The sequence below is a fragment of the Haemaphysalis longicornis genome, unplaced genomic scaffold (genome assembly GCF_048455015.1).
Source record: "Haemaphysalis longicornis isolate Haplotype H1 unplaced genomic scaffold, Haemaphysalis longicornis Haplotype H1 scaffold_9, whole genome shotgun sequence".
Classification (NCBI taxonomy): domain Eukaryota; kingdom Metazoa; phylum Arthropoda; class Arachnida; order Ixodida; family Ixodidae; genus Haemaphysalis; species Haemaphysalis longicornis.
The window spans coordinates 86493381-86518511 of NW_027526460.1; the positions used below are offsets into that span (position 1 = coordinate 86493381).

General features: G+C 47.8%; 1 protein-coding gene across 7 annotated transcripts in view; it reads left to right on the forward strand.

Annotated features, from left to right (window-relative positions):
• Window positions 1-874: 874 nt before the first annotated feature.
• Kdm5 (Lysine demethylase 5) overlaps window positions 875-25131 on the forward strand; it is a 49410-nt gene continuing 25153 nt past the window's right edge. The window contains exons 1-18 of one of the 7 annotated variants that reach the window (XM_077684843.1): window positions 875-1165; window positions 2516-2593; window positions 2883-2942; window positions 3978-4040; window positions 9012-9188; window positions 10873-11052; window positions 11922-12012; window positions 15736-15809; window positions 16535-16693; window positions 17176-17295; window positions 18752-18907; window positions 19468-19584; window positions 20540-20628; window positions 20704-20866; window positions 21895-22014; window positions 22733-23109; window positions 23287-23653; window positions 24698-24889. In XM_077684843.1, coding sequence (XP_077540969.1) covers window positions 1016-1165; window positions 2516-2593; window positions 2883-2942; window positions 3978-4040; window positions 9012-9188; window positions 10873-11052; window positions 11922-12012; window positions 15736-15809; window positions 16535-16693; window positions 17176-17295; window positions 18752-18907; window positions 19468-19584; window positions 20540-20628; window positions 20704-20866; window positions 21895-22014; window positions 22733-23109; window positions 23287-23653; window positions 24698-24889 — 2733 coding nt within the window. In that variant the 5' untranslated portion in view covers window positions 875-1015. The remainder of the gene's footprint in view (window positions 1166-2515; window positions 2594-2882; window positions 2943-3977; window positions 4041-9011; window positions 9189-10872; window positions 11053-11921; window positions 12013-15735; window positions 15810-16534; window positions 16694-17175; window positions 17296-18751; window positions 18908-19467; window positions 19585-20539; window positions 20629-20703; window positions 20867-21894; window positions 22015-22732; window positions 23110-23286; window positions 23654-24697; window positions 24890-25131) is intronic. The other 6 variants (XM_077684841.1, XM_077684844.1, XM_077684848.1 and 3 more) reach the window with 6 other exon arrangements.

Genomic DNA, 25131 nt, shown 5'->3' on the forward strand with positions numbered 1-25131 from the left:
CGGCCTCTCGCGTACTGGGATTCATGTCATACCATCGCCTCCTGTTTAGGCGATGGCCATACTGAAGAGCTTTCGCTCGCCCTGCGTGGGCCCTTCTGATTGGTAGACACCTGTGACGCACGATATTAATGATTTCTTGCCGCAGCCGGCTCGGGCTGGTCGACGTGGCAGGCTAGTATTTACGAAAGCGCTTCCGGGAACAAAGTCTCAAATTAGATCGGCGCACAAAAGCAGCCTGGAATTCGCGAGGATATGGATTGCGTTAGCAATTAGTCAACTGTAACAGGTCAAGACCTCAGGGGCCACAGAGGGCACAGGTTGATGGATATCTCGTACAACCAATGCAATTTTAGATTCTAAAGTTCAATTAATGTAAACAGAATCCCGGGGGTGAACAAGGCAGGCCATTACAACTACTTCAAGAAAATAAGTATCCTGTGTTCCAGCAGGCATATGATCAAGAGGACGCCATGACCGCAGAGCAAAAGACAACTCCCATACCGAGTCCATAGGGGGTAGTGGGCAATCCCTCCAACATTCCTTAAATTTACAGCGAGATTGGGGGCTGAGTCACGTTGCAAAGCGATTAAAGCTAAAATATGAACACAGAGTCGCTTAAAACAGCTTAAAACAAACTCAAACAGCTCGGACTAACCGAACGTTGTACCACGGCTCGCTGTGCGCACGGCTGCGGCAGCACGAAAGTGAGAGGCTCGCATTTGTGTTCATCCGCGCAACTTTTATTTTGTTTTGCGCTGCCACTTACGTCTAGCTCGCATAGTGCGCTGTTATAGAAATTATGCTCGTATTTTTAACAATATCTTGATAGTTTATTTCAAAATTCTAATTTATTTACTACGACGTAGGGGATTATACTTTAGATCTACTTTCCTTCGCGGAGGACGCCGCTTTCAGTCACTTGTGCGTTTAAAGAAAATGGACAGACGTGGACATGTCTCGTAGAGAAGTTAATAATTACGCATTCTGAAAACCCTGAAGACGACGTGCTACAAAAATGACGAACACCGAAGGTGAATTTGTCCCCCCTCCGGAGGCGCCAGTGTTTGAACCGACGGCCGAGGAGTTTAAAGACCCCATGGCATACATTGCAAAAATTCGACCCATCGCGGAACAGACTGGGATTTGCAAAATCAGGCCACCCCCGGTCAGTATTTCAGCATTTCAATTTCACATTTTCCTTTATTGCATGCGACTGTGTCAACTCCGTCATTTGCGTGATCCTGTGTACGCCCATTTGCGGTGCGTGAAAATAGAACGCTGTGCCATTGAGACGCACTATGGAACACGAACATGGCGTCTTTTGTTTTCATGCGGGGATTTAAATACCCGAAAGGCGTGCTGTTCGTCGTGACAAGAGCGACTGTGACCGGGTCTTTCTCGCTTGAAAAGGCAGTCGTCTGGGTTGAACACGGGCTTACAAGTCTCACTACACGGTCTAGCCTTTCTCAACACCCACAAACGGGAAGGATTTCCCATGAGTGCACGCTGCCAGGTGTGCACGTACACTCTCATCAGAGGACATTTCCTGTGGGTGTGTGAGGTGTAGTATTGCAGCATCCGGGTGTCGTTCAGATCGCCTGACACTCTCCCAGAAACGTGGAAAAAAACAGGCCACTGGTTTCACACCAAAAGTCCCGTGTATTTTGGACAAAAATTCGGCTACACGAAGCTTCTCTTCTACGAGGCTCTCGCGGCCAAGTCAAGTGACATTCGTGCGAATAAGTAATGGTCGGGACTTTTCCATCCAAACCTAGATCTGAAAATTAGGAACCGCCGTGGTTGTGGCGCGGGGTATTGTATTTATGAAGGATGGGTTTTTTTTTTTCTTCAACATGTCCGACTTGTAAAATGGCGTCAGCGTAGTGCGTCGGCTGGCAGGAGATACCTCCTCTCCCTCTTTCATTGGTCGGGGACGCCAGTTCGGGGGGCACTTTGGGGGCAAACCGCGATTACGGCTGTGTGTTCGCTGCCGAAGTGGCGTCCGAAGTGGTTGACGACAATCCTCGGAAGTAATATCGCGGCGCGATTACCAGTGGAACGGCAATTCCTTCCAGTTACTTTCCATATTTGATTTTTCACTAATGTCGCCCGTAGGCATGGCCCCAGAAAGACCATCTGCGCAGCCTGCGCGCACGCGAAAAAAAAAGTGAAATAAATGCGATCTTTATTTTGGAGTGTGGTCGATCTTACAACTGCTCGCGAGTGAATCGGAACTCAAGGCAGTATATCCCGGAAAAGCGGTTAATAGTCCGCGCCGAATCACTCATTTTTGATCCCTGGCATGACTAAACGTATCTTTTAAATGCCGGGAAACAGTTTTCCTGGAAAAACTGATGTAATTGCCTTGTCACGTTGCAGGAAGGTTGTTTGGGGACACTTTTTACACAGCTTGAAACACACATTTCGTTGGGGGGTATCTCGAAGTTTTCCTTTCTTTTTATTCATCTGCTATCTTTGGGAGGTTTCCTAGTCTCTGAATGCTTGTTTCCTGCAGGACTGGCAGCCACCATTTGCAGTGGACGTCGAAAATTTCAAGTTCACGCCGAGGGTTCAGCGTCTAAACGAACTAGAAGTGAGTCACCACTCTGAAACAAGCATTATGTCATCCCTAATTCAGTCCATTTCTTTGTCATTTGCGATTGCCTTTAGATTCTGTTGCTTTGCACCAAGCACTCTCTTCTGTGTAATGAACTGGTGCTGTTATAAACACTCAGCAGAGTTTGAACCTATATTTAAATTAATGGCAGGCGAAACATATATTTGCATTGCAATGTGCAGAATTTGTTGCAAAAGATGTGTGCACAATCGAGGAAGCAGTGGGGGTGTTGTTCGCTCACAACAGATGTGTTTTCACTTCACAGGCAACCACAAGAATAAAACTCAACTTTTTAGACCAAATAGCGAAATTCTGGGATCTTCAGGTAAGAGCGACGAACCTTACCACTCATGAGGATGTTGTTTTTCTCGCGAGTTGTGCGTGTTTTTCCCTATTGTGTTCAAAAGAAACTTGTATATTCTATGTTGTGTTGGATTCTTTTCTGCAAAAGAGGATTCCGCTTTGGATTGTTTGGCTTGCTGCGTCCAATGTTTAGAAAGGAACTTGTCTTCTGTATTCTGGATACAACAAGGCTCGCTTCCTGTGAAAAGGGTTCTGGTTAAGGTTAACTATTACTTTAAGCTGCCTAAGTGTAACGTTGGGTCCAGGGCTGGTTAACTGTGAAAGCATGTGCATTTGACGTGAAAATAGTTAATAAACTTGTTTTTAACTCAGTCGCATATTGTCTGTAAAAATAAAACGTTCGTTTTGAAACCTGAATCATTTCCAAGGTTTGTTTTACATACATACCAACAAGCAAGATTGGTGGGAAGGTGGTTGTGTTCAGGACATTCTGAGGTCCCATCTTGGAATGCATCTTCAATGCTAGCTATACTCTCCATTTTGCATGCATTACTTGATGTTTATTGCTTGTTTTTTTTTTTTTTTGTTTGTTTGTTTGAGGTCTTCAATATGTATAAGGAATACAATGCCTTATTGCCCAAGTAACCTGTGATTTAATGCTGCATCAAACGATCGCAGTAACATGTAATTGTTCCCAGAAGATGCACTCCGTTGCTTTGAGCCATTGTAAGCGTAGGCATGAAAAATAAGCCCTGTACGAGGCAAATGAGACTAGGTTCGTAGCCAAGTTTCCACAGCACAGTGCAACAGGACACTAGCATTTCTCTCTGTTCTCTTTACGTGCCAGTCAGGTGACCGAAATTTTTCTTTGCGGCAGTTGTCCTGATTGAGGACTTTTGTCTTGCACGGTCTGTTGCCGGGCGGTCTCCCGGCCACCTTATTCCCCTTAACATTGAGGAAACCCATCCTTTGAGGGATTGGCATGTGCGATAACTATACAGTATGCCATATGAACACTTGTGCAGTGGGGGATTGACTCTTGTCCTCTCTGCTGTAGGGTTCAAGACTGAAGATACCCAATATAGAAAAGAAGGCACTCGATCTCTACAACCTCTATAAAGTAAGTGAAAATTAGTGTTTGTCTTTGTGGTATGCACTTTTGTGCAGGGATAGCTGGACACCTTTGCCTTGCCTTCACTTAACCCCCCCCCCCCCCCCCCCCCCCTCCCTTATTTTTTTGCTGTTGCTTCCGAAATTGGCGCTTTGGCTTTTACGTTCGAGCAGGGAAAAGGAAATGATTTATATTGTAAAAGTAAATTGCAAGCTTGGGTGACGTTCTATCTTGTTGTGGGTGCCCCCGTTTTATCATTGCGAGGGCATTATCAAGACAGAGCAGTTGGCTCCACTTCAGCTATGCTTCCCGATAACGGCGACGGCTGTAAATGCACACTTCACAAACCTGCACTCCCCAGAGGGGGTGTGGGGTGTGCTTTAGATTAGAAAATGCCTATTACGTGCTGGTTTTTCCGCAGGAAATATAAGTGAAGTGGAACATTTTAGAGTTCCAAAAACTGTTTGAAATCTTTTGAAATCCCCTATTAGGTGGTACTTATACAATTTTCTTTTATTGGTGTCATCATTGCGACAAATAGTTGAGGGCAGTCCTTCAGCAGAACAATAGCAAACGAAAGGTATTACCTCATAGGCCCTGGCTTTCCCCAAATAACAGGACGATGCTTTTTAAATTTTGTTGGTGCAGTGTGCACACGTTCTGTTGTTTTGTAATAGAATTCCATGCTTCGTCTGGGGTGGGTCTCTTGTTTCAATTGATGTTGTGCTGTTTTTCTGTCAGTTGAGGTGGAGATTCTTAACTGTGTTCTGCCAGTAGCGCACTTGCCAGGTAGGCAGTGTTACAATGTTGTTAAAATGGGAGCCCAGATGTTAAGGCCCGTGTTCGTCACTTTGCCCTGCAAAACTGAGTCACGTAACTACATTAGGACTGTAGTAATCGCTGAAAATAACCTGGATGCTCCTTTTGACCATTTCTTGCTGCTGTGTTAGCTATTACAGGTTAATCGTGACTAAACTAAAAGTACTTGTACCAGCCACTGGGGGACGAGAGAAGAACATGATTGCGAGCGCAAAAATCTGCAAAAGTGTTGCGAATGGTTGTAAATAAAGCAAAAGTGTACTTTATTCTGCTTGAGCATTGGCGTTACTTTTTCAATTTCTTCAATATTTTTTATGGTGTACCTGGCTTTTCCTCAATTGGGGCTTCTAACGGGCATTATTAGAAATTGGGTAAGGTGGTTGCATAAGCATGCGTGCCAGCTTTTCTGACTTGCCCGGGAGACTTCCAATTGTTTACCTAACATCCCAGTTGTATGGGCATGGTCATAAATATCTGCCCCAACCCTACCAGGGAAAAAAAAAAAATTCAAACACATCAATCGCCCTGTGGCATTGTAATTGCCATCATGAGTGAGGCAGCCAGCCAAAGTCAGCAGAAGTATCCGATCCGAAGAAGTGCATTGAGCTTGTAGGCCCTTCTTTTTTTATATATAGCTCCGTTGACACAATGGCATTGACGAAGCCGAAGGAGAAGTATTTGCAGTTTTTTTCGTAATTCTTATACCTTAGAATTTCTGTGTTCCGTGCCATCATCCCAGGAAGGAGACCAGTTCACATTTTGCACTTGTGCGCGCAACATTGGTCACAGTGGTAAAGGCGATATAGAACTGCATTTGGTAAAGAACAAGCCCGGGAACTTTGTTTGGGCTGCTGAGAAGCATGGGGACTGGATAATTTTTTCATCAACTGCAATGAAGATTGTGTTCTGCGTTTGTAGGGCCTCTTCACCCTCATGGAGTGCAATTTGCCGCTGAGTGCGAGAGGGTGACTTTTGTGAGAGATGTTTTGAAAGTGTGAAGGTGCATAACGCTAGGGTTGCAACAGAAGGGAGTCAGCCTTGTCTGAGAAATGGCTACGAAGGCACAAGGTGCAATGGTGGAAAGCCTGGAACGCCGCGCTTTTGCCTTTGCAGCTGACGGCATCAATAATACCTCATTGCAGCTCTACCCTGTAGTGGCAGTCAACTATGCAGAAAAATGCGGGAGGGTTGAGAGTAGGGAATTGTGCGTACAAGCACTTCAAGGAGGTGCCATGAAGTCAATACTAATCTTGTAGGCTGGAGAGAGGGATGATTCGTTAGAAGAGAGGAAAGGAAAGTGCAGAGGGGATATTATTAAGCTTAGCATTGAGCTCACCTCGCAGGCTGAACAGGTCACATATGGTGCCTAAAAATATTAGTGCCCCCCTCCCCCCTTGGTTCCCCATGGCAGACCTCTATATTTTCGAAGTTCCCAGGTTGGCACGTACGCGTAAGAAGCCTATTCGAAAGTTAGAAATCTTTTTGTCCACATGGCAACTTAAAAAGAAATGAACCACAAACACGTGGGTATTTTTTGTCACTTAATAATGTAATTTTAACTGTCTTACTTCAAGAGGTGGGATTAGTTTTTCGCTAGGTATGATTTTTACCACACTCTGGTCAGTGCAAGGAACTTGTGCGACATCCCTGAAGCTTGTATTTGTTAGTTGCAAAAATATATGTATATATGTATCGGCAGACATTTTGTTTCCCATATGCAGTTAGTTATGAAAGGAAGGGGGGGGGGGGGGGGGGCATCGTGTAGGTATTTTTGGAGTGAAGGAAGGGAAGACGTATAGTTTGGTCTGGGTCCCACATATGACGAGTCATTCAGAGAAGCTCATATAGCCATCTAAATCCATAACAGTGCTCCGGTAATGCCCCCAGCAGGAAAGGAGTTCTGATACCAAATTTTTATGGCTATTCTTATTTATTTTATTCATGCTAAAGGCCCAGAAGTCCCCAAACAACAGTTTAAATACTTGTGCATGCGTAAATTATCTGGAACAGCCTAAAAATTGCTAGTTTCACCTTTTATTGCTGTGAAGGCGGAGGGCACGTATGACAGAACGACGTCATTTCCTCGCTGTTCTGTGCAGAAGCAAAAACATTGGAGGCTGGTAGTAGCGTTTCGATTGGTCCCGCTCAGACTCTGTGTGGCAGAGCCGCCTGAAGGTGTTAGGCCTACAATCACGGTGGATATTTGATGGCTGCTTTCAATAAAGGCCTGGTTAGCGACTTTTATTGCGATTATAGGCTACATTATGAGCTCATTGCCCGCACGTGAGACTTAGAACGCTGCCAGTGCCTCTCCACTGCACACCGAGCCGCGTGTGCAAGGTGACGTTGCGAGTTTCTGCCGAACGGTGGAGACACTTGGCAGCGTCACCTTCCTTTCCTTGCCATGAGGTGACGTCACGCTGATGCCCATTGGCTGCGTACTGCCCCCTGTGCTGTTTATCAGACGCGATAAATGAGATCAGATTAAAATATGTTCCACGCGTCACAGGCCGTTCATTTTTCAGCCAGGGTGTTCCGTTGAGTAGAGGAAGCAAATTGTGTAATAACATTAACCCCCAAAATTAAAAAAAAAAAAGCAATACAGGACATGTTATCTTATAGAAGACAGTGCGGAAAAAGACAGACACAGAATAGAAAATAAACAGGACAACGCGCTTTTCTATTCTGTGCATTCTATTCCATGTCTCCGTCTTTTTCTGCACCTTTTTCTTGAATGTATCAAAACGAACTCGCCTAACTTTCCATCGTGCTGAACACATTAACCGAGAAGTATTATGTTGAGGGAACATTAAGGCTGGGAGAATGATGTGGAACAAGGCCTTGTTGGGGCAATCACTCAGCACTCTGCATTAGCATGTAAAATAAGTTTGTTTGCATTGGTGGATCCTGATCACCCTGGTCCGAGCACTGGTGAGAGCTTGCGGCGTTGTGGACTGAGAAATGCCATTCATCCTTCATTTGTTTTTTGTTCACAAGATATTTTCCTCACTCATTTGTCTACATTAGTGGGTTGCAGTGCTACGAGTACAAATGCACCACTTGCAGGAGCAGCAGCCGTTGTTTTCGCAGTGCGGAAAATGTAAAACCGAGAAAATGGCTACTGTTGCTACGGGTCACATTGATTAGGTACAGTCGTAAATCTTTAAGGATTAAATGGGATTGGCGCAGAGCTTGTGCCTTCTTGAAAACGTGGGAGGGAAAGAGGGAGGGAGGGAGGGAGGGAGGGAGGGAGGGGGGGAGGGAGAGAGAGAGAGAGAGAGAGAGAGAGAGAGAGAGAGAGAGAGAGAGAGAGAAGGGGGGAGGGAGGGGGGGGGGAGAGAGAGAGAGTCCTTGGTAAGATTAATGTGTCTAATAACTACCTGCCATCTGTGTGGTGAGCATGTGCACATATACATAATGGGTGCATGCACTACCTGAGTTATCCTTCGAACGTTGGTAGTTTTAATTATTGTGATTTGCAGAGCACTCATACTGGTGGTTTGTGTCTTTCAGTCTTCTCCTTCATTCGAAATGCCTGCTGCTAAGATTCCATCTTCGGTGTGTAAGAGGCTTCGGTTTGCCTCAAGTTTTGAATAAACAAGACGGCACTGTATGGCCACAGGATCAAGTGGAACTGTAATTTATGCTCAAGTAGTAGCAACTGCAAAGTAGGCTAGAGAGTAAAGCAAAAATAAAATGTGTGAGGTGCAGTTATATGCGGTACTTCTTTTCCTCTTGCTATATGGTCAGTACTGTTTGAACAGTACTTCACTTGCCACAGTGGCCCAGTGTCTTAGGCGTCGTTTTGCTGAGCCCAAGGCTGTGGGTTTCATCCCGGCTGCGCTGGCCGCTTTTCAGGGGGAAGCGTAACGCGAAAACGCCCGTGTGTTCGAGATTTCAGCGCACGTTAAAGATCCCCAGGTGGTCAAAATTAATCCGCATCCCTCCACTACGACATGCCTCATAGCCCAAAGGTAGCTTCAGCAAGTTAAACCCGCCAAATTGCGTAGAAAGGTGTTGCTTATATTGTGACATCACTGCGGATCAAAAGTACTACAGTTTTGGCGTCATTTTAGGTTTTGAAAGGGAGTGTTTGTGACGTCGCCGGCTGAGTTACCTGGTGAGGGCGCCTTCCAACGACAACGATGTTTCCCTTTTCAGTTTGTCCACGATGAAGGGGGCATGGAGCAGGTGTCCCGAGACCGCAAGTGGACCAAGGTGGCGACGCGCATGGGCTATGCCCCCATGCGCACGGTGGGCACGCTGCTTCGCCAGCACTACGAGCGCATCCTCTACCCCTACGACGTCTTCCAGAGCGGCGCCAGCCTCGGGGACATTGTGAGCACACTCTCCTCCTCCTCCTCCTCCTCCTCCTCCTCCTCCTCCTCCTACCCGCTTTTGATTTCTTGTTGGCCATTCTTTGACTCTAGGTTTTCGTTTGGCTACTCGTTGTCTGCCAACACTTGGCAAGCCTTTGTACTTTTAATAAGCGAAGAGGTTTTGTGAGATGTTGAGTTAGTGTGTTGTGCCAGTTTGCTGCGTGCAAAGGTATATCTGCCAGGTGTTAGTGCTGGGGTGAATTGGAAGAAAAGAAAAATAGTTTGTGAAATTTTTTTGCGGTGCTATCACGAATAGTTAAACAAGAAGTGATAATGATGTGCAGTTCCTGACGAGACATTTGAGCTTTGTGGGGAGGTTAATTCAGTCTAGTATGTGCGAGCAAAAGGAGCAGTCTTTTGCTTTACTAGCATGATGGGGCCCTTGAGCATTGCCCTGCTTTTTCTGTTGGCACAGAATGAGTACCAGTTTGTTGCCTTGTTCCCTGTCGCCAGCTCACACTTTTTATGAGAGCACACGACCAAAAACGGCTCCCATCACATGCTTGCTTGAAAAGCGTTTTTCAGCCCAGGCGATGAGATCCACGATTGTCTGATCTTGTCAGGATGAAAGCGTTCTCACCTGAGGAAACAATTTTAAACATTCGGAGGGAGAGAAGACTGGATTATGCACAGACAGTGTGGTTTGGTATCATTACAAAAGCGAACGGTTTTCAATTCTGCTGCAGGTGGCAAGTGAATGAAGTCGAGGTGTATGTCTTGGCAAGTCGGTAATCCATAGTAAACATTTGCTGCCTCAAAAAGATGCAGAGACACAAGAAAATACACACTACAATGCTGCTTGTATCGTGTGTATCTCGGTGTTTTGTCTCTTTTTCAGGCAGCAAATGTACACTAAGCAAATGATGATGATGATGATGATGATGATTGGGCTTGAAGCAGTGCGAAAACATGGGATGGCAACTGAGGGTACACAGATGCAGCACTGTGTCTGTGTACTCTTAGTTCTGTCTTCTTGTGTTTTAAGGGCATAGCACTTTAGGGGCTCACCTTGTCGCCGTAGCTCGCTCGCTGGACCCAAGTAGAGGCACACGACATTCCGTTGTCACAACGTAACCCAGAGGCTTTGGAAGCCAAGCGGTTTATATAGTCACAAGCGTTCAAAACTCGTGAACCGCTGGCGCTTCTCATACATCTCTCCGTTGTTTGGCGCAAAGAAAACTATAGGCACATTTGAGGCAAAATATACGTAATGAACCGACAGCGCCCGCGTTCGTTTAGTTAGGAACGCTCGTTGGGTTGGTTTTTACGATAGTAAGAGAAATAAAGTGGCAGTGCAACGCTGGCGCATGCGGGAGGAATAGCAAGCACAAAGAGAACAGGACTCCCTCTGGCACAGTTTCAGGCAGGGGGTGCGGGAGCACTGTGAAGGCGGGAAATTTGAATTGCATTGGGTGGTACCAGTGAGCAGATAACAGCGCTGCATTTATGGTGAATCACTGCTCTGAACTTGCGACACCTTTCACACTGAGTAGAACGGCTTTAATTTTTTTTTTTGCACTGTTTCATGCCAACTTATGTGCCAAGTGGCCCGCCTCCAGTGTGTGTTGTTGTTGGTGATGATGGTTGTCCCGAACCGGGGTTGGCATTGTGGTGCGAGCTCTCCAAACGGGGTCGTCTTGCAGAATCTGAGCGAGGACTCTGAGGACTGCGACAAGAAGGACCGCGACTACGTGCCCCACGGCATCCCCTCGCGGCAGGCCATCAAGCCGCCCCCCGACCGGTCGGCGCGCCGCTCTAAGCGCCACGGCAAGGAGCCGGCCGAGTGTGTGGACACCTCACCGGTGAGCTGCCCAGAGGAGACCGTACGTGTGCAATGCTGCCGCAGACGGGCGGGGTCCCCCGCCCGTCTGTTGGGAGCATTTTTTTTGCCCTCCCTCTCTCCCTCTGTCGCACGCCTTTCCATTCTAATATAGAGGGGTGGAAGGTACGTCTCTGGTGGCCAGCATGTTGCTTGTGGTTGCCTGCGGTCATGATTACAGCGGTCACACATTTTTGGAGGGAGGAGGGGGTGGCTGATCCCGATTTAGCGAGGCGGTGAATGTTTCTTTGGTTTCTGTTACCCTGAAACATATGGGAGATTTCTAGTAAAGTAAGAAAAAAAGATCATTTTTTTTACTTGTTTCTAATGCATTCAGTGGTTTGAGCAAGAAACCCTTTTTTTCTTTTGTAATGGGTTTTGAATTTATATCCAAATCTGCATTCCCAATAATATGTGACATATTGCAAAATTTAGTTAAAATCGCACCTTTTTTTAGGCTGTTTAATTTGTTTGAAAAGCCCATTGTTAACACATGCATACCTACCTGAAAACATCCGTTGGGTACAGCTCTGTTTGTGTTTTTGTCGCTAATGCTGCAGGGCACATGTCTCGTGAAAGTCCTGGGTCAGTGTGATATTGAGTCTTTTCCTCTCTCTTTTCTCTTTCTTTTTTTTAAAGTACAGAATAGGGCTTTTCCCCTTTTAATTGCTTTACGTAATTGTAGCGGTCACAAAATGCATGCCATCTCGACAGTAGACTAAGGTGTTTGCACATTCTCGATAGTACTTTTGCACGTAGCATGGTAGAGGCATGCTGTTGGTACAACGCCCATGGGTGCATGATGGTTGTGATGCTATGGCTGCATCCGGAAAACGTTTTCTCGATGCGACGGCGTGTGGCTCTGTGTTGCAGAATGACGATGTGGACTACTCGGCCAACAATGAGTTGAGAAAGCTGCAGTTCTACGGAGCGGGGCCCAAAATGCCGGGCTACTGTCCCAAAGGTGAGTTCCTGCGTCGGCACTCGGTCTCATTGCTGGGCATTTATTGGAGTGCCATTTAATGACACTGCAGTCGTAGCGAGAGGAAGTGAGTAATTGAAAATGTACCGTTGGAGTAAGTGGAATCAGGTTGATGTTGACCACACTTTTAACAGCGGAGCTGCAGGGTTCGCACAGGTCCTTGAAAACCTGGAAAACCCTTGAATTCAGAAGTGTCAATTTCAAGGCCTGGAAAGTCCTGGAATTTTTAAATGGTCCTTGAATATCCTTGATTTTTATGGAGAGAATCAATGGCTCTGTCTTTTCACAAGAATTTAAAGTGTTTGTCGTGGATTTTAGGTGTTAACAAATCTAAAGAAACATTGTAGCAATCAAGCTTCAGTGTATTGCTTGAAATGTCAAAAAGTTTTGTGGATTTTAATTATTACAAGGCAACATTGGGAGCAGGTTTTTCTCAATTCAATCCATGTCACAATACAATCCAGTGAAAGCCAGGTTCTGTTCTCTATCTTGCATCTTCCATTAAGTCTGTGGACGGTTGCTCATTGCATGTTTGCTGTGCCTCATACGCTCCATCTGTGTTTGCTTTTACGTGCAAATGGTGGACGTGTACATAGTTCGTCTTGCCTTAGAGCAACACTTGCTGATTCAGATTCAACTGATCCTCTTGCTGACAAAGCAGGACATCCAGGCAACATTAACTAAGTTTAGAAATCAAACAGCCTGAGCAAAACAACATGAAAAAAAAAAAAAACTAAATACCAACCATGAAATAAAAAATAAAGCTGGGGGAACATTCACACAACTGTTAGTGGCTATCTAAATGTGCAATATTGTGCTTAGGTATTGTACAATAAGAAACTGTTGCATTGTGTTGAAAAAGCTATAGATAATCCCAGATAAAACATTAGATGGGGACCTTTAAAATGTGTTTTCTGGTCCTTGAAAGTCCTTGAAAACCCTTGAATTTTTGCTCTTGAAGCCTGTACGAACCCTGAGCTGTGTAAGCTTGAGCTTGGTCTGGTGGCGTTCGCAAAAGGCATCCGGGGATGGAAACAAACAAAGAAACAAAAAAATATCGAGCGCTTGTCTCGCGAGGGTTGGCTGGCGTTGTCCAGGCGTGCGCATGGGCTTGCGCCATGTGAGGAACTCTCGTCTGTAGCGCAAGCCGCACCGTGCTCCCCCCACTTCAGACGACAGTTCGCAAAGCCGGTTGCCACGGGTTCAAGCGCGTGCTAACGTGGTCCGCTTTGGGAGAGATGTGAAAGGCTTCAAACAAAGCGGTCCATGCCTGCCAGTCATGGAGAACCCTCAGTGGCAAGTTCGGAAATTCATGAGAGGCGCTACAGTGGGGTCTCCGACGAAGGGCGAGCCGGCTCTGCTGTTTCTCCAGCCTTGCACCATAAGTGCAAGCTGCGCTAATTAAAAAAACGAAAACATTGTTATTTTTAAGGATTGGTGGGGCAAAAAGTACAGTTTGGGAAGCTTTGAATTGTGGGCTCCTGATTTTGTTTTTCCCTGAAAGGAGCCATGAAGACAAAACACAAGTTGGGTTTATTAGAAAGACGGCTTAGTCCCGATAACAATGATACCAATATCATTGCAATCTTTGAACAAATAACGGAGATATGAAAGAAATCGACCAGATTTAGGGGAAATCCCCAAGGTGGAGTAAGTTTCTGTGAAGGAAAGTTTGACATCCACCTAAATGCAGCCATGCGGCTACAAAGGAAAGCTATACAGCTATCTCCGAAACTTCGCAGTTGAAGAAAAATTCGTCCTGGTCCAGGACTTCAACTGTGAAGTTACTGAGAAAGCTGTATAGCTTTCCTTTGTAGCCGTATGGCTGCATTTAGGTGGATGTCAAACTTTCCTTCACAGATATGAAAGAAAACGTGTGAAACAGTCGCGACCCCCTAGCCAATTTCCCAAAACTTTTCTATGACGTCACGGAACCTTGTTTGTGCGATTGGCGGCCGCCTAACTGACCTGTCGCGACAACACATGACTGGATGTCTGCAATGGGGCCTCTAGTTCCGTTTGACCGCATCACTGGAGTGTTAACGTGCAGTTAACGGACTGAAAATTATGTTTTATCGTTGGCCCGTATGACGTCATTCTTGCTCATAACACGTCACTGTGGCGCGAAATTTTGAAAGTTTAAAATACTTCTTGTTTTTTTTTTTTTCGTTAAAAAAACATCTTTTGGGGCTGTAATGAAGCTGAGTGAGATACTGAATCCTAATTCTTTCAAATTAAACAAAGTTGTATTTTCTCTTCATGGCTCCTTGGAAACTTCAAAGCCACGCTGTAAGATTGCTACAATTGGTTGTTGGGGTTTGTTGTTTAAACCATCCTGACTGTGACTGTTGGGGGTTTCTTGTGTACAGACGCAGTTGCAAACTATGATAACCTGAAGTCACATATTCTTATTTGGGTAAGAATCGCATTTGTGTTGGAAACTGAAATTTATGCAGAGGTTGTTGGGTAATCAACCACAATGGTGGCAACAAACATTAATGACAGCAAGTTAGCAAAAGCTTGGGGTAATTTTTTTTTAGGAGTGAAACTCGAACATCAGGAAATTGTAGCATCAAAGGGAGCACATTTTATCTTATCTTCTTTTCTTTCAAGATTCTTTTTATCCTATTGCTTGCAACAATATCCTGGTGGGATAATGGGTGCTCTTTTTCTTTTTTTTTTGGTAAACCAGCTAGATCAGTGCTGGGGGCTTCAAACAGCGGTCAGTGTCCATGTTTTATGCAACACGAGCATCCGCACATTTCTTTTTTCCACTGCAATTTCAACTTTGCATCTCTCTGCGCATTCTGGGACCCACTTTTCCAACTTTTCTTTGAATTCCGGCTTGCTGTGAAATGAAAGCTACGTTTCTGCAGCCTGCCTGTTCTTGGTGGCAGATTCAGTTACAGAAAACAACCCTTTTAAAAAAGGATGTCGCAGCCATAAATACTATTTGCTCGTGAGCCCTACTGTGCACTGGAAGCCAAGCAGAAATCAAGAGCGAAATTTTAGAATGATCTGAAGGCTTCCTCTCTTTGTAGGTATCTGTGTGTCCGGCAGTTGTTGCAAATGCCTCTGGGTTTTAAAGGTTGAACGTGACGCAGCCAAAAAGATTTAAGATTTAAGTAAATCGGGTGGCTGAGGCCCCTGTCAGGCCATGTCCGCCTTTAGTCTCAGCCTTTCCTTAGTTGTGCCAAGAAACAAAAATCAAATACTGAAATATTATTTAACTGGTATCATGCCTGTTATGGGAGACAGGATTACAAGATGACAGCTGTGTTCCAGCAACTGGGATTGGTGGCGCTACTTAAAACGCCGCTTTTGCTTGAATTTTTATAATTGAAAGGTGGTGGGATTATTGTCATTATCGTCATTGCCATCATCATCATCACCACCATATAAGTCCACTGCAGGACCAAGGCCTCTCCCATTGGCCACCAACCACCCCTGTCCGGTGCTGCCCGAGTGCATTCTTTGTCCCCAAATTTTTATGCAGGGGTGAAAAAAAAATTCAATTTTTGCAGGTAATGTAGAGGCGAGTGCATTCATAAATGGGAGTAAATGCAGCTGTGCAATTCTTATTTCCTGAAAAAGGGGCCATTCAGGGAACGCCCTCTCCAGAGACAGTGCCATTGTTTCAGCTGTGCGACAGATTTGTGTTGACAAATAGAATTGACCTGTTGTTTTCTTAAATGTTTTGTCCAGGACCGGCCAGTGTATGCAGCGATGAACTGAAAGAAGAGATAACTGAAATAAAAGAGGAGCGGAAAGTGAAACCTGTGAGTAATCTTAAGCCTTGGTACATGATTGTGTAAACTCGCTGTCGTTAAAGCTTCGCTTGCATGTGCTGACTTGGAAAGTGGAAGTCGTGTGTGAACACGTTCTGATGGGACACACAAGGCTTGCAAGGGTCGAGTTTCGAAGATAACCCTCTCTTTCCGCATGCGTCGGAAGTTATTCTTATAAAAAAAAAAAATTGACTCGTTACTTTAAACTGATTATAACCAACTATAACTGAGGCGTGTATTCTGGTGAGGCTTTCTGGCTCAAGCGCAACTTCTGATCGGAGTCGTAGGAAACTTGCCGAGACGGGGATTTTTAACTATTGAGATTCTAGCTGACTTGAATTGACAGACTTGCCTTGGTGGCTCAGTGGCTAAGGGTGTTGTGCTTCTGAGCTCGAGGACGCTGGTTTGCTTCCCGACTACAGTGGCTGCTTTTCTGACGTCTAACACCCGTCTCTTGACATTTGGCACACATTAGAGGTGCTCGGTTGGTTGAAATTAATCTGGAGCTTTCCACTACGCTACACTGGACAGCTTGGGTGTAGCTGCGGCATGTTAGACTCCGAAATTTTGAATTTCTCTTTTTTTTTAAGTTGCGACAGCACTCGTTCGTGGGCAGAGTGGACTTGTTGAAAGTAGACCTAAGGTGTTCACCTGCAAGCCTTGGCCGTCCGCTGCTTCCTCTCACGACCTCCCCTGTGCCACGTGTCCCTGTGCAGATCGAGCAGATAGTGTGCCACACATGCAGCCGGGGGGACGACGAGGAGAGCATGCTGCTGTGTGACGGCTGTGACGACAGCTACCACACCTTCTGCCTGCTGCCCCCGCTGGCCGAGATACCGCGTGGAGACTGGAGATGTCCCCGCTGCGTCGCCGCTGTGAGTCGTCCTTGCCGCGCGAGCGTTTGAGCCTGGCTTTGCTTATGCACAGCTGATGGGTTGCACGGGACTTGTATCGCATATTTGAATGCTATGAGCTGTTGTTTCCACTCAGAAAACAGTATATTGCCAAGTAATTATTGAAGGTGGCCTTCCTACGTCTGTGAAGAGTGCGCGCCGTTTGCGTACTTTTGATGACAGGGCCAGTGTTGAAGTAAACATGAGAGGCACTTGCAAGAGCTAAAGCAGCCCTTGCTGTGCTGAAGCTGATCCCTGTGGTGCCCTGGCCGGGGCTTATTTCTCAAAAGAAAGTTATTTTATGTTGTACTTACCCAAAATTCCAGGGCAGCAAGCTTGCTGTAATTCTAGCTTGTCGAATAAATGAGTGTGGGATCTAATCTCTACATGTTGCCTGTAGTTTCTGTGAGGAGAAGACTGACTGACTGGCGGGTGCCATGTTTTCCCCTTGTCTGTGCTTGCAGGAAGTGCGGAAACCCCAGGAAGCGTTCGGTTTTGAGCAGGCAGTACGCGAATACACCCTCCAGGACTTTGGCGAGATGGCAGACCGATTCAAGTCCAACTACTTCAGTATGCCAGTGCATGTGAGTGGCGGCGCTGGACGCTTTTTTGTCTAGGGTGGTTGGTGCAACCCACGGCTCTTTTTTTTTTTAAGTGCAGAGCACAAGAGGGGCTTGCCATGTCACCGTAGCTCTCTCGCTGGAGCGAAGTAGAGCCACATGGCGGTCCGTTGTAGCGGCTGTCTTCGCAGCGTAACCCAGAGGCTTCGAAAACCAATCGGTTTATATAGTCACAAGCATTCGAAACTCGTGAACTGCTGGCGCTTGCAATACATCTCCCCGTTGTTTAGTGCGAAGAAAGCTGCAGGTACATTTGACGCAAATGATATGTAATTAACCGGCAGCGCCCGCGTTCATTTAGTTAAAAACGCTCGTTAGGGTGGTTTTTACGATAGTACGCGAAAAAAAAGTGGCAGTGCAACTCCGGCATGTGCGGGAGGAAAAGCAAGCACAAAAAAAAAAAAAGAAGAAAACGGAGGGCTCGAAATGGCGCAGAAAGGGCTCTAGCACGTGTGAGATGAAAGCAAGCAAGCCCAGATGGGCCCATCTCCCCGCGAGGGGGACTCGAGTAAATGCGTCGCATAGGAGGTGGGTGTATTGCGTTAACGTTTAGTGTTTGTGGAGTTGGTGGTAGTGAATGCGTTGTATCAGCAGCTTCTTGACGTAGTTTAAATGAGTCAAGGATATAAGGCGCGTTCGTAGCCTCCCATTCTGTGTCGGCTTTGTGGCGCAGTGGGTAGAGCACCATGTACATTGCGTTCCGCCCGCAGGGTCGAGGGATCGAAACCAGGCGCTGGATAGTATTTTTTTTATATATAGTGTAGGGGGAGGGGTGCGGACTACGGACGTCAACGCGGGTGACATTGTGAGTTACTGAAATGCTCTGCATTTAGAAGAACAGAACTCCCGCTCGTGCAGTTTCAGGCAGAAAGCGCGTGAGCGCTGCAAAGGCGGGAAATTCGAATTGCATTGCATGGCAGCAGTCAGCTGATAACGATGCAACAGCCCATTATGGCGAAGCACTGCTCCGCACTTCCGACAGCTTTTACGTTGACTGGAACGGCTTTCGTTTTTCTATTTCTTCTTCCTAATGGGGCTAAATGTGCAAAGCTGGGGTGAGAAACGCAAGGCCAGGGATGTGTGTTTTCTCCAAGAGTGGCTAATTTTTAGCTCGACATGCTTGCCTGTGAAGTGAAGCTTGCAGTGCATTGCAATTATTTGTCCAAAGTAGTTGTAGCCATTTGTTTTGTTTAGTGGAGAGGACAAGTTGCGCTGTGGGCAGTAACGATAACGACATGCCAAACTTTAATAAAAGGGCAACTACCGTATGTTTCCAAGGAAAGGAGGAAGGAATGAAGACTTGTCGTTGTACACGTTAACAAAAGATATAGTCTCACTAGGGTGTGCTTGGTTGTCTTCTGCCGTCATCCTTGGTGGTTGCAGTGTAGTGCAGCGACTGCATTTTCCATGCCTGCTGCAGATGATCTCCACCGAGACGGTGGAGAAAGAGTTCTGGAGGATTGTCTCTGCCGTCGACGAGGACGTCACGGTGGAGTATGGAGCGGACCTGCACTCTATGGAACACGGCTCGGGCTTTCCCACAAAGAACAGCAGCGACCTCCTGCCGGGGGACGAGGTGGGTGCCTTGAGGTGGCTGCGACTGCGTTTGTGTGCTCGGGACGGCAGTCTTCCTTCTGGGTAGAAACAGTGCAGCTAGCCAGGGAGGGGCCAGGAAAATGAGGGGAAAATGTAGCTGTAGGGAAAATGTCATCTGGACATAATTGTTGCTATGCAAGGTGTGATGGAACCAAACGTGTGCAGTCAGTCAGCACTGGGAAAGGGTTGGAACTGAAAATGGTGCCATCTAATGCTTAGCGTTTCTGATCCTTTCGAGAACCGAGATTTCTAAATCATCGTTGTGCTGTGTGGGACTAGTTTGAAGGCGTTTGAATTGTGGTTCTTAGAGAAGGGTTTGCAGCCGAAAATGGTGTCAACTAAAGCTTCATGTTTGATCACATGCAGTTTCTGACCCGGTGAGGAACCTAGATTTCTAGAACTTGGTTTTGCTCTGCGGGACTAGTGCAAAGGTGTTTGGATTGTGGTGTTCGGGAACGTTTGAGACCCTGGGGAGTGCTGGTGTGTGTGTCATTAATGCTGTGCTGCCTGCGCTTTTGCGTCTCTGAAACTGTCTCAAAGACGGGAGCTTCTCCTGTTGCCCAGGACTACATGAACTCGGGGTGGAACCTGAACAACCTGCCCGTTGTGGACGGTTCCGTGCTGCGCCACATCAATGCCGACATCTCGGGCATGAAGGTACGCACTCTGAACGGTTTATTTTTATGCAGACGCACTCGCTCACTCATACTCGCTAACTCGTTCACACCGACTAACCTTGAGTAACTCGCCCCCTCATTCACTTTTTCTTGGGGCGGTTGGAGGTGTATGGAAGTTCAGTGCAGCCACATTCGTTCTTCCTTCCAACTTCTCATGAATTCTCTTAGGCCCAGACGAGACATTGCTTCGGTGTTTTTAAATGCAGAGCATTTTAGGGGCTCGCCTTGTTGTAGCTCGCTTGCTGGACCCAAATGGGGCCTCGCGGCGTTCTGTCGTAGCTGCTGTCATCGCGGCGTAACCCAGAGGTTTCGTAAGCCAAGTGGTTTATATGGCCATAAGCGTTCGAAACTCATGAACCGCTGGCGCTCGTCATACATCTCCCCGTTGTTCAGCACAAAGAAAGCTGTAAATACATTTGAGGTAAAATATATGTAATTAACCGGCAACGCCCGCGTTCCTTTAGTTAGGAACGCTCGTTGGGTTAGTTTTTACGATAGCAAGTGAAAAAACTGGCAGTGCAACGTCGGCACGTACGGGAGGAAAAGCAAGCACAAAAAGAACAGAACTCCCACTGGCGCAGTTTCAGGCAGGGGGCGTGAGCACTGCGAAGGCGGGAAATTTGGATTGCATGGGGTGGTAGCAGTGAGCGGATAACGGCACTACAGCCCATTATGGCAAATCACTGCTCTGCACTTCCGACAGCTTTCAGATTGAGTGGAGCGGCTTTAATTTTTCTCTCACCAGGTCCAACTCCAGCGTAACACAAGTTTTTGGAGCCCGTATTTAAGGAAAATAATGTCGGTGGCACAGGAGTTGCTTTAGCCGCTTTTGTGGGCAAACTGGAACGAAGCACACAGATGTCCGTTTTGAGGCCCCAGAGGAGCTGCCCGCACGTCTAACTGCACACACAAACTTTCCCTGCCCTCTTCCCCAGATTCCGTGGATGTACGTGGGCATGTGCTTCGCCACCTTCTGCTGGCACAACGAGGACCACTGGAGTTACTCCATCAACTACCTGCACTGGTAAGGAGAAGCGTCTCTTCACTTTGGCAGTGGACATTGTTAACGCATGACGCGCTCCTGTGGACTCTGCCGCAGGGGTGAGCCCAAGACGTGGTACGGGGTGCCGGGTGGCAAGGCGGAGGTGTTTGAGGATGCCATGCGGTGTGCGGCACCCGAGCTGTTCCAGGCACAGCCCGACCTGCTCCACCAGCTGGTCACCATCATGAACCCCAACATCCTGCAGGCCTCTGGCGTCCCCGTGAGTGGGTCTTGCAACAAAGAGGGCTCTACTGGAACTCGGGCTTTTGCTATGGGCACGTTCACAGCATGCTGTCTTGAGAGTAGTGGAGTTGGTAGTGTCTGCAGGTGAAATGACAAAACCGCTCGTAAAAGGGGAATCACAAGCAGCGTAGTAAAAATACCTAGAGAAGCAAAGGTAACAAAAAAGCCGAAATGACGGTGCTGTGCTGCTCGCAGTAGTTGACGACAATCTCAATTGTGGCACCTCTGCAATTTTCCAAGTGCCTACAGCTGTCCCGTTTGCTCACAAATGTGAAATGTAGGCGCGTAAGTGCTGCGGGCTGCATGCTTTTAACGCTGGTTGGTCTGGAGGATTTCGAGCTGCCACCACAAAAGATCTTCATTCGAAGTGTCTCTCAAAGCTGCACAGGCATTGCAGAGCTGCTTGCTCTTAGTGTGCTCTTTGAAACGCAGCTGGCACAAGCCAGTTGTGACGGTGCAAGATGCTCGGCACATCGAGTACTGGGTAGTGCTACTCTGTAGTGTAACTTGTGTACTGGTAGTGGCTACGGGCTGAAAACTTGATGTCCAAGTCTGTGCAGACCTTGTACAATGTTTAGAAACAGTTCCCAAGCAGTCTGCAAAGTAGAAGTTGCAAGGGTACAATAAACATAAAAGGGATTCAGGGTACAGTTGTAGGTGGCTTCAGCGAATTTTCTAATGAAGTATGCAGTGATTGCAGAACACCATTTTGCTTACTAGCCTCGCCGAATGCTGTGAGAGACAAAAGCGGGCATTTAAAGGCAACCATCGGGACTGCCCCTTATCCCATGAGGCACTACTCACTGAGATTCTTCTGCTGTGAAAGGGAGAGGCTGGGTGTTGGCATAGGAACAGTCTGCCACACTCAAAGCCACCCTCAAAGACTCAAAGTTGGCTGTTTGTGCCATCGCATGTCAGTGGGCAGTGGCCTAGAATGGTTTCAGTAAAACTGGTCCAGTTCGGGTCATTAACACTTTTGACTGCGTCTTGCCTCTCGCTTTTCAGATTTACCGGATCGACCAGAGCGCGGGTGAATTTGTGGTGACTTTTCCTCGTTCCTACCATGCTGGCTTCAACCAGGGCTACAATTTTGCTGAGGCTGTCAATTTTGCACCTGCTGACTGGGTAAGACTCTGTCGTTCCTCTGCCTGTGTGGTACTAAAGTAAAACGATACAAGTGTGCCCATTTTCTCAACCGTCATTACTGCGATGGCACATCATGCCTTACAATGTGCCCAGTGATTGGCTGTGCTCTTGCCTTGTGCTGCGGTTTTCATCGTATTGTACACCCTTGTGTGCTTTTGCTCTCTCCAACTACTCTGGGCTGCCAGTGCATTTGTGGTGCACCGTTCCCGCTGATTGAAACTAAAAGTGAAGAAGTGAAAAGCTGGGATGAAAATTAAGTGCATGCGGTGTGAACTCTGGTACTGCAGCAGTGAATGCCTGTTCTGTGTCTGCTGTTTCAATCTGTTACAAGTGCAGAAATCTATAACTACGAAGTGAGCAGCAGTGGTTGATGTAGGTGGATTCAGAATCTTTGTTGGGTGTGCCTCAAAGCTGTTAAATAGCAACCACCTTTATGTGGGCACACTGAGTGGTAAAACAGCAACTGCACTTTCATCTGGGCGAAGTATGCTCACTAAAGGAGTATACTTAAAAGCAGGGGCACTTGCCGTCTGAAACGGTGCTCTTCTCGATACCTTTGATTGGCACAGAAAGCACCTTATTTGCACCACTAAACGTGACACGATGTGTGAGGTCTGAGCGAAGCAGCATGGACAGCTGCTCTCTGTCTCACCCCTGGTGTGTGACCATGCCCCCTCTTTCCCCTCTGCCGTTGCAGCTGCCCATTGGGCGGGTGTGCGTGTCCCACTACAGCATGCTGCGGCGCTTCTGCGTCTTCTCGCACGACGAGCTGGTGTGCAAGATGGCGGCGGACCCCGAGCGGCTGGACATCAGCCTGGCGGCCTCCACGTACCAGGACATGCTGAAGATGGTGGAGACGGAGCGGGAGCAGCGGCGCCGCCTGCTCGAGTGGGGCATCACGGACGCCGAGCGGGAGGCCTTCGAGCTGCTGCCGGACGATGAGCGGCAGTGCGACTACTGCAAGACCACCTGCTTCCTGTCGGCCGTCACGTGCTCCTGCAACGGCTCCAAGCTGGTCTGCATCCCCCACCGGGAGCACCTCTGCCACTGCCCGCCCAGCAGCCACTGCCTCAGGTGGGCGGTAGGGCCAAGCGGGTCGTCGGCGTCCCGAGGGTCGACCCAAAGTTGCCCCATTGTTTGACTTGAGCTTGTTCCATGGCTTGTTGTCTGCTCGACTCGAGGTGTTGTCTTTCCACGGATGGGGAGGAGGTTGTGACCTGGGGCGGTCGTTCACCCTTGGTGGTGGTGCAGGTACCGGTACACGCTGGACGAGCTGCCCGTGATGCTGCACCGGCTGAAGGTGCGGGCTGAGTCGTTCGACAACTGGGCCATCCGGGTGAAGGGGGCCCTGGAGGCCGGTGAGGGGGGGGAGGAGGAGGAGGAGGAAGAGGCGAAGCTGGCCCTGTCGGAACTGCGGGAGCTGGTGCAGGAGGCGGAGGAGAAGCGCTTCCCCCCGACGGAGCTGCTGCAGTCGCTGACGCTGGCTGTCCAGGAGGCCGACAAGTGCTCGGCCATCGCCCAGCAGCTGCTGAGCCGCAAGGTGCGCACCCGCCACCGCCAGTCGCAGGAGGCCAGCAAGTACGCCGCCTCGCCCCGGCTCACCCTCGACGAGCTGCAGGTCGGTGGGCGCTGCCCCTTTCTTTCTTCTTGCTGGGGGTGGGGGTGACTGCACGGGCTGTGCATGCATCGATCAGAGTGACGTTTCGTAGAAGAAATAGAACAGGCGTTAAATGGAACGTGATGTTGTCAAGGTGTATCAGGTGTGAAACATAAAAGGGTTCAACTTAAACTGAGGACGACTCAGCGACCAATCGAACAAAAGATGATAGGTGTAACGTTTCGGGACAAGAAGAGAGCGCTGTGGGTCGGGGAACAAACGCGTGTTAGGACATGCTAGCAGAAATTAAGAAGAAGAAATGGGCGGTGGCAGGGCATGTAATGCGAAGGCAAGATAACCGTTGGTCATTGAGGGTAACAGAGTGTATCCCTAGAGAAGGCAAGCGTGGCGGGGGGCGGCAGAAACCTAGATGGGCAGATGGGATCAAGAAGATTGCGGGGATAAATTGGTCGCAGTTAGCATAGGACCGGGATAATTGGAGGTCTAGGCCTTTGCCCTGCAGTGGGCGTAGATAGGCCAACTGCAGGGCACGATGGTGATGACAACGACAACTAGGTGTGAAAGGTGACTTGTGTGTTAGCATGGCTTCTGCTGTCTTGACAGAAAAAAAAAAAAGGTGCTGGCTTTGTAATCGTTTGGTGAATTCATCTCGTCTGGGCATGGAGCTTACTGTATTTCTCCATGTTGGGGAGTATTTCTACTACGTATGTGCACTTTGATGACTGTGAATGCAGTTAGTGGTGGGAATTGCGTCCTCTGTGTTCCTCGCGATTGTCCTTAGTTCTACGATGGAGCCAACCTTACTCCAAGATTGTATCTCTTGGGAGGGGTAAAATCCAGTGTAAGGAAGTAAGCGGTTGCATCAAGTAGGTAAGTGTTTTGGCATTCTTATCAAGGGGAGAATGAAGGCCGGTGACCAATTCTGTTGCCAGCGTCTTCTAAGCTTTGTTGGTGTGAGTGAGAGCAGCGGCAGCAGCAGCGTCCAAATGTGTGCCCCCTGCCTGCGTGCGTCCGACGGTGTCCTCCTGCTTGGCCGTGGTGCAGGTGTTCTACGAGCAGCTGTCCAAGCTGCCCTGCGTGATCAAGGAGTCTGCCCAGATCCGCGACCTGGTCAACCGAGTGGTCGACTTCCAGAGCAGTGCCCGCGACCTCCTCGGCCTGGACGAGATGGGCGAGTCCAAGCAGCTCGAAAAGGTCCTCGAGGTCGGCCTCAACCTGGACATGGACCTGGCAGAGGTAGGAGCCGTTCAGTTCCTTTCCTTTCTTCTCGAAACCGAGCTGTCTTTACGTTAGCCACAGATATCTCGGTGTTGCTGCCATGTTCCAGTAGGGGGGTGGGGGGGTGTCCTTTATTTTTTGATTGAGGTGTCAGTACGTTCACCACGGGTGTTTCAATAATGCTGCCATGTTTGGTGCCCCTTGTTCCGTCCCGACATTACTTGTTGCACTTATTTTGCTATTCGCTCAGTCCCCTATTG